Source organism: Hypanus sabinus, unplaced genomic scaffold, assembly GCF_030144855.1.
Source record: "Hypanus sabinus isolate sHypSab1 unplaced genomic scaffold, sHypSab1.hap1 scaffold_893, whole genome shotgun sequence".
NCBI lineage: Eukaryota > Metazoa > Chordata > Chondrichthyes > Myliobatiformes > Dasyatidae > Hypanus > Hypanus sabinus.
This window is the reverse complement of record NW_026781746.1, coordinates 161743-177724: the sequence shown is the minus strand read 5'-3', so window position 1 is coordinate 177724 and position 15982 is coordinate 161743. Positions and strand designations below refer to the sequence as shown.

The following is a 15982-nucleotide window of genomic DNA, read 5'->3' as shown; positions in this document are numbered from 1 at the left end:
CCTATTCTCTCTGCCTGTGCCCCACTTGGGTTTATGGAAATCTGTAAATTTACAACTACTCTCCGGGGACTAAAGCCCCAACTTTCCCTCGCTCCCACCATAGCTCAGTGTTCCGAGTTTCGGCCACATCCCCTAGAACTCACTGTACAATATATCCAGTTCAGCGGCATTTTCACCTACGTCTTGTCCCACGGCAACGTGACCTCCCGACTCCTGGACTCAGTGTGACTGGTGAAGACCAGCGGGCAAAGTATCCTGTCCACCCCATCGGATGTTTTCGACAAGAATCGCTATTTCAATTATTATCTGAAACTCATAAAACCTGGAATTTGTTGCTTTGCCGTATCGATACGGCGCAAAGATGTAGGATCAATGTAAATTACCAAAAAAAAAAGATAATAAAAAATCGGTAAAATGTGGAGGCGTTGAACATGCGTTCGAAAACGTGGTGCTGAAGGGGAAGAAGGTGTCTCTGAACAGTTGGGAGCTCAGGCTTTTGTACCCATTCCCCGATGGTGTATTGACAAGGGAGCCTGTCCCCGGATGAGGTGCCTCCCTGATGGATGCCCCCTTCTCGAGGCATCGCCTCTTGAAGATATCCTCGATGCTGGGGAAGGTGGTGCCCTTGACGCTGGTTGAGTCTACACCCCTCTGCAGCCTCCGGTGACCCTGTCCCTTGCGGCCTCCACACCAGGCGGCGATGCTCCAAGTCAGAATGCTCCCAAATGTCCATCTGCAGACATTTCCTTGTCTTCAGTGAAGGGCCAAATCTTCTCAGACTCCTGACGTTGTCACACTTTCTGTAATGGGAGAGGTATGCGTGGCGTTGACGGCAAGTGTAGAGAATGGTCCGGAATACTCTCAGACTTCGCGAAATAAACAAAACGACAATGACGAAAATCAAAGATTAGATCACAATCTGCAGCATTAGAAAAGATAATACAGCACGAGCCCTTTAATTCTGCCGGACAATCATTGGCGCTCAGAAGCTTAAAGGGAAAGTGACAGCTAACCATGCTCCGGGTAATGGAGGTTCCGAATCCCGGATGCCTGCCGATGAAGACACTTTCTTCCTGTTTACATGCCCAGTGTAGATCCTCTGAGATGCTGACACCCAGAAACACAGGAACTTCAAATATGATCATAGGATAGAGAGGCAGAATTAAGCTCTTTGGCAAATCGGGTCTACTCCGTCATTTCATGATGGTCGATCCATTTCCCTCTCAGCCCCTGTCTCCCGCCGTCTCCCTGTATCCCTACATGGCCTGACTAATCAAGAGTCTCTCAGCCTCTCCCTTAAACATCAGGTCGTATCATTCGCAGCCTGCTGTGGCAACAGATTTCATAGGTTCATCCCAGAAAGGCAAACGAAATTCTCCTCATCGGCGTTTTAAAATGACGGTCCGCTATTCCAGGTGGGCCTACTGGCCTTAGACTCTCCCACCATAGGGAAACTTTTCTCCACGTTGATTTTATCGAGGACTTCAAGCATTTGATCGGTTTCAACAACACCAACCACCACCCTCCCACCTCCCACGACCCCACCATTCTTCAGATCTCCAGCCATAAAACGCCCCAGATTAATTAATCTGTTCAATCCCGGAATCATTTCCGTGAACTTCCTTTCAACACTCTCCAATTCAAACACATCCGGCCGGATGAGGTAAAGGACCCGGAACTGCTGACAATCTTCGTTGAGACCTCACCAGTGCTTTATAAAGCCTCAACGTTACACCCCTGCTGTTCTATTCTAATATTCTCGACCTGAATGTGACATTGCATTTGGCTTCCTCGCCACCGACTCCGCCTGCAAATTCATCTTCAGGGAATACAGCACAAGGACTCCCAAGTCTGTTTGTACCTCAAGTGTTTGAATTCTCTCCCCGTTTATAAAACAGTCTGTGCCTTTATTCCCTCCACCAAAGTGCATGACCATACACATCCCGACGCTGTGATCCATCCGCCCCTTCTTTCCCCATTCTCTCAATCTCTCTGGAACATTCTGTAGCCTCTCTGCTTCCTCAGCACTATCTGTAGATCGGGGATTTCGCTGCCGATCTGCACTGACTGAGTTTTCCCAATGAGGAGGACAGCTGCCCGGTGTTGTATTGTCCAAGTGGCCCAGTGACCAGTGGGGAGCGAACAGGGTCGTATCGGATGTAGACCTATTGTGCTCATCGTCAGGGTGCAGCGCGTCCACGTCCGTGCTGGAGCAGAGGATAACTCTGGGTGTGATCCGACTCTCAAAGCGCATAATCACAGCATTGTGAGTGACACTGGCCGAGTGTAGTTGAGGAAGCTCACCCTACTCTTCTCGGGCATGGTGTCACTTTCCGCATTTTCAAGTAGGGGGTAAATTCCGTCTGCAACAGTGTAAGATTGAAGATATCCTCGGCAACTCCAGACCACTCTGCAGTCCTACCCATCTCCGCCACCTTGTCCCTCATCTACACCCCTCCCCATCTCCGTCACCTTATCCCTCATCTACACCCCTCTCCATCTCCGTCACCTTGTCCCACATCTACACCCCTCCCCGTCTCCGCCACCTTGTCCCTCATCTACACCCCTCCCCATCTCCGTCACCTTATCCCTCATCTACACCCCTCCCCGTCTCCGCCACCTTATCCCTCATCTACACCCCTCCCCGTCTCCGTCACCTTATCCCCCATCTACACCCCTCCCCATCTCCGTCACCTTATCCCTCATCTACACCCCTCCCCGTCTCCGCCACCTTGTCCCTCATCTACACCCCTCCCCGTCTCCGTCACCTTATCCCTCATTTACACCCCTCCCCGTCTCCGTCAATTGATTTGAATTGACGTTGTACTTGCATGCTTCATTTTCATGAGGAGTAAAAATCTTTATGTTACATTTAAATGTGGAATTTGTAATTTATAGCAATATGTAATAAAGATTAGCTGCAAGAGAACTGTTAATATAGCAGAGAAATTAAATTCTATCAGCGTGAATTAATCCGTCTGATGGCCTGGCCAAAGACGCTCTCCCGGAGCACGATGGTACTGTTTGATTGTTTGTTTGTTTGTTTATTTATTCATTCATGCATTCATTCACTCACTCATGTATTTATCTGTTTATTTATTTATTTATTTATTTATTTATTTATTTGCTGCGGTACACGATCTCGGATGGTAGCAGCTGCAACTGTTGGTTATTGGGGCGACTCGGGTCCCCGAAAATCCTTCACGCCCCTTTTTCACATCTGTCTCTGCAAATGTTCTGAATCGTTGGAAGTTCACATCTACAGATGCGCTGGGCTGTCAACACCACTCTCTGAAAAGTCTTGCGATTGAGGGGATAAGGTTCCCATACCAGTCAGTGATGTATCCACTCAGGATGCTGTCTGTTGTGTCCCTGTGGAAAGTGCTAATGTTTCGGGGACCCATACCAAACTTGGTCTACTGTCTGAGTTGAAAGAGGCGCTGTTGTTCATTTTTCGCCGCACAGCTGCTATGTACAGTCCGCGTTAGATCCTGGGTGATGTGTCTGTTGAGGAACGTAAAGCTGGCCACCCTCTAAACCGAAAATCCACTGTTGTCAATAGAGCTCAGCCTGTCTCCAGGCCGCTATAGTCCACAAACAGCCCCTTTGTTTTTGCGACATTGTGGGATCTACACCCCTCCCCTTCTCTGCCATGCCCACCCACCCTGATGCCCATTTTCCGTTGACGACCTCATCTCCAACAGCCCCAACGTGTCCGTTACTACCCACTCGCATCCAAACGCTTCCCGCTCTGTGATCAGAGGGAATTGTGGGGAGAATGGCGGAGAGCTGACCGTGTTCCACACGGTTTCCTGTCAGTAATTGCAACCTCACCACATCTTCACTGCCATCCCTCTCCCCCTTTTCCTTCGGCGCTGCGTCCGGTCACACACACATACCATCTCTGAAACAGACACAGAATTCAGGTCTACAGGAACGCGGAAGTGCTGGGGATTGGTGAAAGGGGAGTGTGGTTAGAGAGAAAGGGATTCACAGACTATCTGACTCCGTTGCTTTATTATGGCAGAGAGCGAAGCGAACTTCACTGAGTGTCTGGCACACGGATTGTGTGATTGGACGGTGCGGACGAAGCGCCACCTAGTGTCTGGCCTGGAAGTGTGTGATTAGACGGTGTGGGGGGAGCTGCACACTGGATGGGACCATATTAAATGTGTGATATTTCAGGTGCAGGGACTTAACCCTGTCTCTCATCCCGGGAGTGTGTGATGGTGCCGTCTTGAGGGAACGCCACTCTGTCTCTGAGGCAGGGAATGTGTTTGAGCCCACAGATTTCCGTCAGGTGAAAATTCTGTGGGAATGGGAGAGAAAGGGAAGAGACAAATGAGTGATGAAAGGATACGGGAGAAAGGGAGAGGGGAGATATTCAGCGACGGCCCAGTGAGGAGTGCAGTGAGATGGAAAGGCAGAGGGATAGAGAGAGTAGAGAGACGGAACGAGCTGGAGAGGGAGAGAACAGTTCAGTCAACGTGATAGCTGGACTGAGAGAGAGGTCATATAGGGAGAGGTAGAGGGTTGAAAAGATATATAGGGACGGTGATAAAGAGAAGGGTGCGGGATGGAGGGAGAGGGAGTGGAGAGGGAGGGGTGGTTGTTGAAAACCCTTCTGAGTTTCTCTGAAGCTCCAGCTTCGGATGGCAAGTAACTATTTTTCCGTTTGCTTTGCTCCTTCCAGCTGTCTGCTGGGCTGACGTCCCTGCTGTTTAATTGTTTTTGCTGTCTTGACCAAAGGTCAGTCCGGGTAGCCGCACGCCTTCAAGACTTCTCTCAAATACCTGCGCTCCCTGACTTTAGCTGTAATATTGGTGGGCTTACACTCGGCGCCGTGATGTCGTGTTCTGAAAACCCACAATTATGTTCTAATGGGTGATCAGAGTTAAACCGTAGATGATGATCTGTCTGTGTTGGTTTCCTGTGAACTTCAACATCCAGATGTCCATTTCCTTTGATAAGGACTCCACAGTCTAAAAAAGGCAGTCCATTGTTCTCGACGCGTCCGGTGTAAATTTGATGTTTTCATCCACCCAGATGATGCTTTCTGTGAAGGTTTTTGCATCATGGATTTTGGGGTTAACCCAATAACAGTTACAGCATGGAAACGGGCCATCTCGGTGCTTCTAGTCCGTGCCGAACGCTTAATCTCACCTAGTCCCAACGACCTGCACTTAGCCCATAAACCTCCATTCCATTCCTGTCCATACACCTATTGATTTTTAATGACAATATAGAACCTTCATCTACCACTTCTACTGGAAGCTCGTTCCAAACAGCTACCAGTCTCTGAGTAAAGAAATTCCCCCTTGTGTTACCCCTAAACTTTTACCCCCAAACTCTCAAATCATGTCCTCATGTCCTCTGGTTTGAATCTCCGCTACTCTCAATGGAAAAATGCCTATCAACGTCAACTCTATCCCGCTCATAATTTTAAATACCTCTATCAAGTACCCCCCCACCCTCAACCTTCTACGATCCAAAGAGTGAAGAGTTAACTTGTTCAACCTTTCCCTGTAACTTAGGAGCTGAAACCCAGGTAACATTCTAACAAATCTCCTCTGTACTCTCTCTATTTTGTTGAGTTCTTTCCTATAATTCGGTGACCAGAACTGTAACAATAGTCGAAATGGATTCTTTGTATTAGTGACACAAATCCCTCCGAGACTCCTTCCAATTACACCTCCTTGAGCCTGTCCTCTCTCTCTACTCCCTTCCCTCCCCATTACCCTCGCTTAAATTATTTCCTCTCTCTCCCGCTCATTCGAGAACTCTTTGCCTCCATCGTCATTCTCTCCCCTTCACTCCTCAATTCCATGAACTCCTCTTCACCCTTCCCGCTCTCCCTCTCGTCCCCCTTCTCCTCTCCGTTCCTCACATTCCATTTCTTACTCTCTGTTTCCCCCGTTTGCTCGCCCTCTCTTTACTCCTTCTGTCTCTCAGTCCCTCACCAAGTCTCCCTATCTTCACGTTTGTCATCTCCATCTCTTACTTTCTCAGGTCACGCCTCAGACTCCCCCTTCACTTTCTCTCCAACCAGACAGCCCCCTGTTAGCCACTTCTCTCTCTCTCCCCCAAAACCAATCTCTCTCCCTCCCCCTATCTCCCGACTCTCACATTCATTGCCCCGCCACACTCGACTCACTCGATCACCCTCCCCAACATCTACAATCTCTCTCCTCCCCCTGGTCTATTTATCAGCCGCTCATCCGGTATTTGTTTGTGGCGTTCTGATCCTCTTATCAAGGCAGGCTTCCTCTGACAACGGCTACTTCCTCTCGCTGAGCTGAGAGACACAGAGGAACCTCGACAGGAGAACTGAGCGATTCTTCCATCAATGCCAAGATGGAATCACGGTCTCCATCCAGAGGTGTGTGGGGAGGAATGATGAAGGGAGGGAGCTCCATTACGTGTCTGATCACGGGTGCGTTTGATCGCACAAGAGGAGGGAGTTTCTATCTCTGTCTGAGTCCTGGAGTGTTTTACGGAACGGTGTGGAGGAAGATTTACTCTGTGTCGGACCACGAAAGTGTGCGATGGGACGGTGTGGAGGGAGATTCACTCTGTGCCTGACCCCGTGAGTGTGTGATAGCACAGTGTGTAAGGAAATTCACTCAGTGTCTGACACCGGGGGTGTGTGATGGGACGGTGTGGAGGGTGATTCACTCTGTGTCTGACCCCGGGATTGTGTGCTGGGGCGGTCTGGAGGAAGATTAACTCGGTGCCTGACCCCGGGTGTGTGTGATCAGACGGTGTGTAGGGAGATTCACTCTGTGTCTGACCACGGGAGTGTGTGATGGGACGGTGTGGAGGGAGATTCACTCTGTGTCTGACCCCGGGAGTGTGTGATGGGACGGCGTGGAGGCAGATTCACTCTGCGTATGACCTCGGGAGTTTGTGATGGGACGGTGTGGAGGGAGATTCCCTCTGTGTCTGACCCTGGGAGTTTTTGCTGGAACGGTGTGGAGGGAGATTCATTCTGTGTCTGACCACGGCGTCTGTGATGGGACGGTGTGGAGGGAGCTTCAGTCTGTGTCGGACCCCGGAAGTGTGTGATGGGACGGTGTGGAGGGAGATTCACTCTGTGTCTGACCCCGGGAGTGTGTGATGGGACGGTGTGGAGGGAGATTCCCTCCTTGTCTGACCCCGGGAGTGTGTGGTGCGACGGTGTGGAGGGAGATTCACTCTGTGTCTGACCCCGTGAGTGTGTGTTTGGACGGTATGGACCTGCGCCTCCTTTCCTCAGTACGCGTGACACTTTATTCTGCACTCTGTGATTGATTTGCCTTATTCTCCAATAAATTGACCTGTACCTGTGGATGTAACTGGGGCCTCTCCTGTCTGTGATGTATATAAATAATCCGGAGACCATGTAGATCAGTGGGTTAGTAGATTTGCAGATTGGCCTAAGGTATGTGGTGCTGTGGAAAATATTCCAGACCATAAGACAAAGGAGAAGTCGGCCATTCGACCCATCGATTCTGCTCCGCCGTTTCATCATGAGCTGATCTAATCTCCCCTTTAGTCCCATTCCACGGCTTCTCACCATAACATTTGATGCCCTGACTACTCAGATACTTATCAAATTCTGCCTTAAATACACCCAATGACTTAGCCTCCACTGCCACCCGTGGCAACAATTTCAAGAGATTCACCACCCTCTGGCCAAAAAAATCGCAATCCTTGTTCTGAATGGGCGCCCTACAATTCTCAAGTCATGTCCTCTCGTAATAGACTCCTCCGCCATGGGAAACAACTTTGCCTCACCCACTCTGTCCATGCCTTTCAGTATTCGAAATGTTTCTATGAGGTCCCCCCTCATTCTTGTAATCTCCAAGGAGTACAGTCCAAGTGCGGTCAAACGTTCCTCATATGTTAACGCTCTCATTCCCAGAATCATTCTAGTGAATCTTCTCTGAACCCTCTCCTATGTCAGCACACCCTTTGTTAAATAAGGAGCCCAAACTGGGATATTCACTGGGATATGGATCAGTTACATATATGGGTTGGAGAAAGGGCAGATGAAGGTTAACCCAGTAAAACCGTAAGTTTTTGTATGTTGGTATGCCAAATGCGAACAGAAGTCACACTATTAAAGCCAACGCCCAGAGCAGTGGGATCTTGGGGCCCAGTGTCATTGCTCGTGGCTACACAGTTTGATAGGATGATTGAGAAGCCGAATGCCATGGTTGCCTTTATTAGTCGGGGCGTTATGTCAGCAAGTCAGGAGGTTATACTGCAACATTATAATGCTCAGACTGGGCTGTATCAGGCAGATTGTGTAGAGTTCCGGTCACCACATTATGGGAAAGATGTCGGGGCTTTGGAGAGCCTCCAGAGAGGGTCAACAGGACGTCGCCCAGATTCGATGACGTGTGTTACAACGAGAGGTCGGTCGGACCCGTGGGCTGTTTTCCCTGGAGCGGCGGAAGACGAGCGGAGATAGGACAGATTATCTGAGACACGGACAGATTAGACTGACAGAACCTTTTTTCCACCTAAATTAGAAATGCTAGTACCAGAGGGAATGTACTCGGGAAAACACTGTGGGTCTGTTTTGTGTTGAACTGCTTGCTCTGTCTTCTCTCTGTGACAATAATAAACCAATTTCCAAATTTACCAGGCGTAATGTCCTGAACACACAAAGCCTATATTATTATCCCGGTTTTCATGCGGGTTTTTCCACGTCGCTGACGTCCAACCAGCGGTCTCCGCCCTATGTGTTCTGTGGATTAGAATTCGAAATAGATAACTCGCAGTGGATCCCATGCATCGCAAACTTGTGAATGAATCTCCCATGAGAGGGATGTTGTCAAAGGCCCGTCAGAAGTCAACTCTTTACCACTCACTAACATGCACTGTCGACCCAAGGTCACTTTATAGGTCGACATTAAAGATTCTTGCCGTCACCTCTGTGCTGCCCCTTTACATTTGACTTGGCAAAGCTCAAAACCTCACACTTACCCGGGTTAACCTCTTTCTCCCTTTTCCCCAACCACATTTACAACTGATCGATATCCCAGTGAATCCGTGGGCGATCTTCCACACAGTCCACAATGTCACCAAACTTTGGGCGACTCGCAAGATTACAACCCACCCAGCTCCATTTTCATCCTTGTCAATCCGATACATCAAAAATACCAGAGGTCCCGGGCAGGTCACTGCGGAACACGATTAGTCTCAGACCACGAGCGAGAATAAGTTCCGTGCGCCACATCCACTGGCTAGTGTGGGCAGGCCAACTCAAAGTCAAAAGCTTAGTATTCAAAATACATTTATCATCAAATCTTTACTCAAATATTTACCAATCTCTGAACAACTTACAACTAGGAAAAGTCAATCAGACATGAGACAGTCTTTGCCGAGTACAGGATTTGGGACTGTCAAATACGACGGCTGGAAAGTGGGTGAGATTGAGAGAGGCAGGAGAGGGTGATCATGGTGGAAGGAGAGAGCGCGGGTGGCGGGTGGAAGGGAATACCACCGGGGACACGGCTGAATTCACGCACACGCTGGATGGTCTCTCCACAGCTGCGCATGAACAGGAGCCGAGACATAGACCGTGCCGTAAGATCTGCCTACTCTGCCTCGTTACGTCCGTTTTCGTCGCGATAGTTGCCGGGCTCTCGATCCATGGTGAGTCAAACAGGCTGCGCGTGGAGTCAGACAGCAATGAAACGGAGTGGATTCAGGTCACCACGTAAAATCTCACAGTGACGCTGACACAACCCGCACTTTTGACACCAACACGCTCATCACCGTGACACGGATACACCCCTCACCAACGCCCCCTTCATGCTGAATCCAACTCGCCAATCAACGTGACAACAATAGCACCCTTACAGAGACACGGCAACGGACACTGAAGCCTCGTGTCACCGATGGGTTTCAGTGAGATTCCCACTTCACCTTTTTGACATTCAGTGAGTCCAGGCCCAGAGCTATGAAATGTTCTTCATTCGACAAGCTTGAATTCATTTTGGTGATTCGCCTTTGAATTATCTCCAATGTCAAAACATCCATTCTTAAATACGGGGGGCCCACAGCTGCTCATAATACTCCACCTGAGGCCTCGCCAGGGCTTTATAAATGCTCAATATGAGATCCTTGCTTTTGTGCTCTAGTCCGCTCGAAATCAATGCTAGCGTTTTATTTTCCTTCCTCACCACAGACTCAACCAGCATATTCACCTTCAGAGAACTCTGCCTCTCCCGTTGTTAAAGGGTAGAGGGGCACCTGCAACTTCCGAGTCTCCGGAACCAGGGCAGAATCCAGTTCTTCTTGAAGAAACATGAGCAATGATCCACAATTTCTTCAGCTACCTCCTTCAGAACCCTGTGTGTAGATAATCTATTTAAAATGACTAATCTAACTTCAGACCTCTCAGTTTCTCAAGCACCTTCTCTAAACTTATGGCACCATTACTCACTTCTGCCCTCAGACAGTCTCGAAGCTCAAACCTACTGCTGTTGCCTTTCTCAGTAAATACTGAAGCAAAAATTTATTATGTTCCTTCACCATCTTCCTGTCGCCCATTACTATCATTTTCCAGTGGCCCAATATCTACTGTCGACTCTCTTTTATACGTTATGTATCCGAAGAATAATTTGATTTCCACTTTGATATATTTGGCTTTTGAACATTGCAGTTCCTTGACGCGATCCACAACGATTCTGCACCTAACGATCCTCTGTCAATTCCTTCCGATGGTTTGATTTTATTTTTCTTTTTACCAACAATGCCAAGCCGCTCTCTCAGCCTAAAAAAAATTGCTTTCTGCTACAAGGTAATACATAGCATAGAAGAAAATAATTAATAAATAAATAAATACTTAAACAAACAAACAAACAAATAAATAAATATAAATTGACAGATAGATACATTTTTGTATACATATATAGAATAGATGATAAATCAAGCAAAACAGAAATTCGATATATTAACAAGTGAGGTAGTGTCCAAGTGTTCAGTATCCTTTTAGAAATCGGACGGCGGAGGGGGAGGAGCTGTTCCTGAACCACTGAGTGTGTGCATTCAGGCTCCTGTTCCTCCTTCCTGATGGTGAGAAGTGGGCATACCTGGCTGCTGGAGGTCCTTAATAATGGGCGCTGCCTTTCTGGGAAAACGCTCACTAATACTGTCCTGGGTACTTTGTAAGCTGACAAGCCTCAGAAAATTCTGCTGCTACTTTCGGTCCTATACAGTAGCCCCTCCATACCAGACAGTGATGCAGCCTGTCAGAAAGCTCTCCAGGGTACAACTATAGACGATTTTGATTGCAGCTGTTGACATACCCAATCCCTTCAAATTCCTAATAAATTATAGCCGCTGACTTGCCTTCTTCATAACCACTATGATATTTTGGGACCAGATGGATGCTCAAAGGTCTTGACGCATAGGAACTGCTCGCTCTCTGCAGTTCTGAGCCCCTATGAATATTGGGATGTGTTCATTCGTCTTACCCTTCCTGAAGTCCAGAATAAGCTCTTTCGTCTTACTGACGATTGTCGCCTTGCCAGAAATCTGTCTGATTAACCAGAATGATCTCAAACTGAAATCTGAGTTCTGTGATGATAGTTGTCTTCTCAAAGGAGGTGAAAACATATGGGTGAATCAAGGAGAGTCAGTAAATACTTTGCCGGCTGATCGGTCCTGAGCCTGCAAGAGATTTAAGATGTGCATGGGGCCCGATGGGACTTGTCGGCGGGATTCAGTCATCGCGAGCAGTCGCTTGTTTTGAGGAGAGCCATCAAGAGGTTTAACAAGTGGGCGGACCCTTTGCGATTTCTTTGCAGTCTTCCGTCATTAGGCAATTTGCGATTGCTAACAAAGAGTAGATAGAGTTAGCCGTTATGTGAGAGGTCCAGTGTGAGAGTGCAGGACAAACCCGGAGTGTTGCGGTTCATTAATAATCCAGCTGATAAAGAGATCTAAACATCGGCCCCTGCAACAACGCTTCAGGCACCGACAGATCTCTCAGCGTGACACTTACACCTACTTCACTGTGACACCACCACGTCCTTCACCATCACATCAGTGACGACGGTCACCTCTCACCGTGACAATAGCACACCCCTCACAGGAACACGGAAACAGTCTTTACTGTGACACTGACACGCTCCTCTCCATACCGAGGACACACCCCTCTGCAAGACACGGACACTGCCCTCAGCGTGACATCGACACGTCACTGACAACGACATGGACACAACCCACAACGCGATACCCACACTTTCCTCACTGTACGACCGACCCACGAATTGCCGTGACACAGACACACACCTCACCATTTCTCTCAGTGTTACAGATCCGTCAGTCTCTGCTCGTCTCTGACCAAAAGTACCTGAGACTTTGGGAGCAACATCAGGAGATGAACAGGACCCAGTGCCAGTGTCCAGTACAAATCCACGAACCGAACTCAACCCTGGAATCCATGACATCAGAGAATTCCGGCTTGGTTCTCTCCCAGAGCACCTGTCTAAAGAACGTTTCCGTCCCAAGCAACAACGTCTCCATCCTCGAACATACATTGTTTATCCTCGAAAGAAACATCTCCATCCTTGAAAACAAATTGTTCGTCCTGGAAAGCAACCTCTCGGTCATGAGCACCGATCTCTCTGACCAGCATCACACGCAAACCGATCTCCGTCAGAACTTCTGTCACCTCGAACTGAAGTGTAGAACTCTCAACGAAACCAAGGCTAAAATCTGCCAGATGCTGAGCAGCAGAAAAGGTGAGAGAACATCCGCCGTTCTCCCGCTCGTATACTCTGTGGCCGATCTCGGGAATGTGCAGCGAGAAGGTGCGATTGGAGAGACACTCACAGTGTGACTCCGGGTGTATGTGATGAGACGGCGTGGGTGGAACGACACCCATCGTCCACCTCCGGCAGTGCATGGACAGTGTGTAAAGATCGGCACCTAGTGTCTGTACCCGGGAGTGCATGATACAGCGCCACAGAAGCAGCTTCTCACAGCGTCTGGCATTGCTGCATAGCGAATGTCACTTTGCGTTTGACACCGGGTGTTTCTGTTAGAACCTGCGGTCTCTCTCTGACCACGAGTATGTGTTACAGAGTCGATAGAAATTCGGTCTGAGGCCGACCCGACAGTCTATAATTGAACGGTGTGGAGGCAGTTTCAGTTTATGTGACCACGGGTGTCTCTGATGGGACGGTGTGCAGGGAGCTTTACTCTGTGTGTCCGCGGGAGGGCGTGATGGGACGGTGACGAGGCAGTTGCACTCTGTCTAACCACGGGAGTGTGAGATGGGACGGTGACAGGGGTGTTGCGCTCTGTGTCTGAAACCGGTGTGTGTGTGATAGGACAATGCGCAGCAGATGCCTGAACACTTGAGTGTGTCAGGGATGGTATGGAGGGAGATTCACTCTGTTTCGGAGCCTACGGTTATGAGATGGGATGGTGTGGAGTGATGCACTTTCTGTATCTGACTCTTAGCGGACGTAATGGACAATAGGAGTGAGATTTACTGTTCCTTGTTCCTGATTTCCAGAGAAAGCGTGTTCCAAGGACTGGATCAGAAATGAAGACCTGTGTTATTTCATTTCCACGTTTGAAAGTTCTTACGAGGGGGCGAAGCAGCTCTGTTCTATCTCTGAATCAAAGTTTCTTGAAATAAATACATACGAGGAAGAGGTATGTGTCAGTTGGAAGGAAGATATATCCACATCAGAGTGAAGCTCCTTCCACACCGTACAATCATAAATTCCCGGGGTCAGACATAGAATGAAACTCTCTCCACAACGTCCCATCACACATTTCAACTGTAGACAAAGCTAGGTTCCCTCCACATCGCTGAATTATCTTCTCCGGGGGTCAGGCACAGAGTGAATATCCATCCACACCGTCCCATCACACACTCACGGGGTCAGACACAGAGTGAATCTCCCTGCAAACCGTCCCATCACACACTCCCGGGTTCAGGCACTGAGGGAATCTCCCTCCACACTGTCTCAACACGCAGTCCCGGGGTCAGGCACAGCGTGAATATCCCTTCGCATTGCCCCATCAAACACTCCCGGGGTCAGACACTGAGGCAATATCCCTCCACATCGTCCCATCACAGTCTCCCGGGGTCAGACACAGAGTGAATCTCCCTGCACACCGTCCCTTTCACACAGTCCCGGGATCTGTGACAGAATGAATACCCCTCCACACCGTCCCATCACACATTACCGTCGACACACAAAGAGTGACGGTCCTTAAATTGTGCTCGATTCCAGTCATTAATGACAGCAATTTATTTTCACAGAAGTTTGTTAACAACGCTGTCCTCGGTGAAGACAGTTCATACTGGATTGGAACATGCAAAGCGGGGTGAGATTTGGGGTCATGTCGGTGTTCCTGGTGAGACTGTGCAGTGGAATTAATTTTGGGGCCAGGCACACGTCTGTGGGGTAGGTGGGGAACGGAGAGCTTTTGGGGGCTACCACAATTCAATGGTGAGAGTTGGGTCTTTGGGGATACTTCGGGGATAGAAACAGGCCTGACGGCAGAGAGGAAGGCAGTGGGAGTATTCTGTGGCCTGGCATCCCCGGAGGAAGAGACTGGGCAGTGCGATTGATTTGTTGACCGACGCTGTCGGTGGGAGGAAAGTTGGAAGGGGGAGTAATTCGGGGACTGATGTAGGTCTGTGGGGAGACCATGCGTCGGTGAGAGTATTTGGGGACGGACGATGTGGAGGGAGACTGGGGTAGAGCGTTTAATCTGGGACTAACACGGGTCTGTGGGGTGAAATTATACAATACGATTACTTTGGGAATCGACACTGGCTTCTTGTTAGAGGGCGGACAGTTGGATTATTCTGTGGGCTGACTGACTGTCGGAAGGGATGGGAAGTGAGTGTTTTGGTGATTGACACAGGTCTTGTCGGGAGAAGGTTTGACAGTGGGATCATATTAGGGACAGGTACGGGTCTGGTGGGTGAAAGTAGGAAGTGTACGTATTTTCGGGGCAGACACACGTCCTTTGGAAAGGGAGTGCGTCACTGGGAGTATTTTTGGAAATGAGACAGGGCTGTATGGAGAGGGGAGCAATAGGATTAGTTTGGGGACTGACACGGTTCAGTGGGTAGAGAGTGGGGCTATGGGAGTATCTTCGGGGCGGACCCGGGGTCGTGGGGAGAGGCTGAGGCTCTGGGAGTAATTTGAGGACTGACAGGGTGCGCTGGGGAGAAGGTGTGATCGTGGGGTTATTTTGGGGGACTTGCACAGCTCTGTGTGTAGTGCGTTGTACAAGGGATTAATGGGGGACTGACACAGGGTTGCGGAGAATGAGTCAGTTGGAGTATTTTGGAAACTGAAACAGGTGTTTGGGGAGAGACTGGGCCAGCGGGGATCTTTTGTGGACAGACAGCGGTCGGTGAGGCGAAATTGAGTCACTGGGAGTATTTTCTGACTGTCACAGGACAGCCTGCTAGAGTTGTGTTGTCCCTTTTGAAACTTTACCCTTCTTTGACAGGAAAGTGGCCTCTAACGTCGTGTACAAGGTGACCTCTGGAAAGTTCGAATGCAGTGAATGTAAATCCGGTTGGCTTGGCAGTTGCAAAAGTGATCAACACCGTTTCATCTGTGAGAAGCCTGCAGCTTTGGTCCCGGATATTCCTGAAAAGATCCGGGTTCTCTGTCGAAATGCCATGGAGGGGACTTAAATCTAGTGACATCATTCTCTTACCCTATTTCTATCTCTCTCCCAGACTTTGACAAACCCATCCTCTCTTCCCCTCGGCCCTGCCCTGTTCCTCTCTCTCTCTAACTGTGGCACTGTTGCTCGGCATCTCGCTCCCTCTTTCCACTCGGACCTCCAAACTCGCTCTCTCTCATAACTCCTCCCCTGCCATCTCCTTCTATTTCATCCCCATTCTGTCATCCCACAAATTCTTGCCTCCCGCTCCCAGTATGAAAGGACTGTACAGTATCTGTACCGTCTGACTCATTATCTGTGTCGTTTCCGC

The 15982-nt window shown here is 49.2% G+C and overlaps 1 protein-coding gene and 1 long non-coding RNA gene across 3 annotated transcripts; both read left to right on the top strand.

The window, feature by feature from the left end:
* Nucleotides 1-6273: 6273 nt before the first annotated feature.
* LOC132390433 (uncharacterized) lies at nucleotides 6274-12407 on the top strand. Of its 2 annotated transcripts, none has more exons than XR_009510908.1 (3): nucleotides 6274-6379; nucleotides 9541-9645; nucleotides 12309-12407. It is a non-coding gene; the product is annotated as an uncharacterized LOC132390433 (long non-coding RNA). The 2 variants fall into 2 exon arrangements; XR_009510909.1 differs by lacking the exon at nucleotides 6274-6379 and adding an exon at nucleotides 6491-6586.
* Nucleotides 12408-12442: 35 nt separating this feature from the next.
* On the top strand, nucleotides 12443-15679 carry LOC132390431 (uncharacterized). Its single transcript, XM_059963037.1, has 4 exons — nucleotides 12443-12743; nucleotides 13523-13665; nucleotides 14282-14346; nucleotides 15490-15679. Exons 1-4 carry the CDS (start codon nucleotides 12443-12445, stop codon nucleotides 15677-15679), a joined length of 699 nt encoding a protein of 232 aa, XP_059819020.1.
* Nucleotides 15680-15982: the final 303 nt, after the last annotated feature.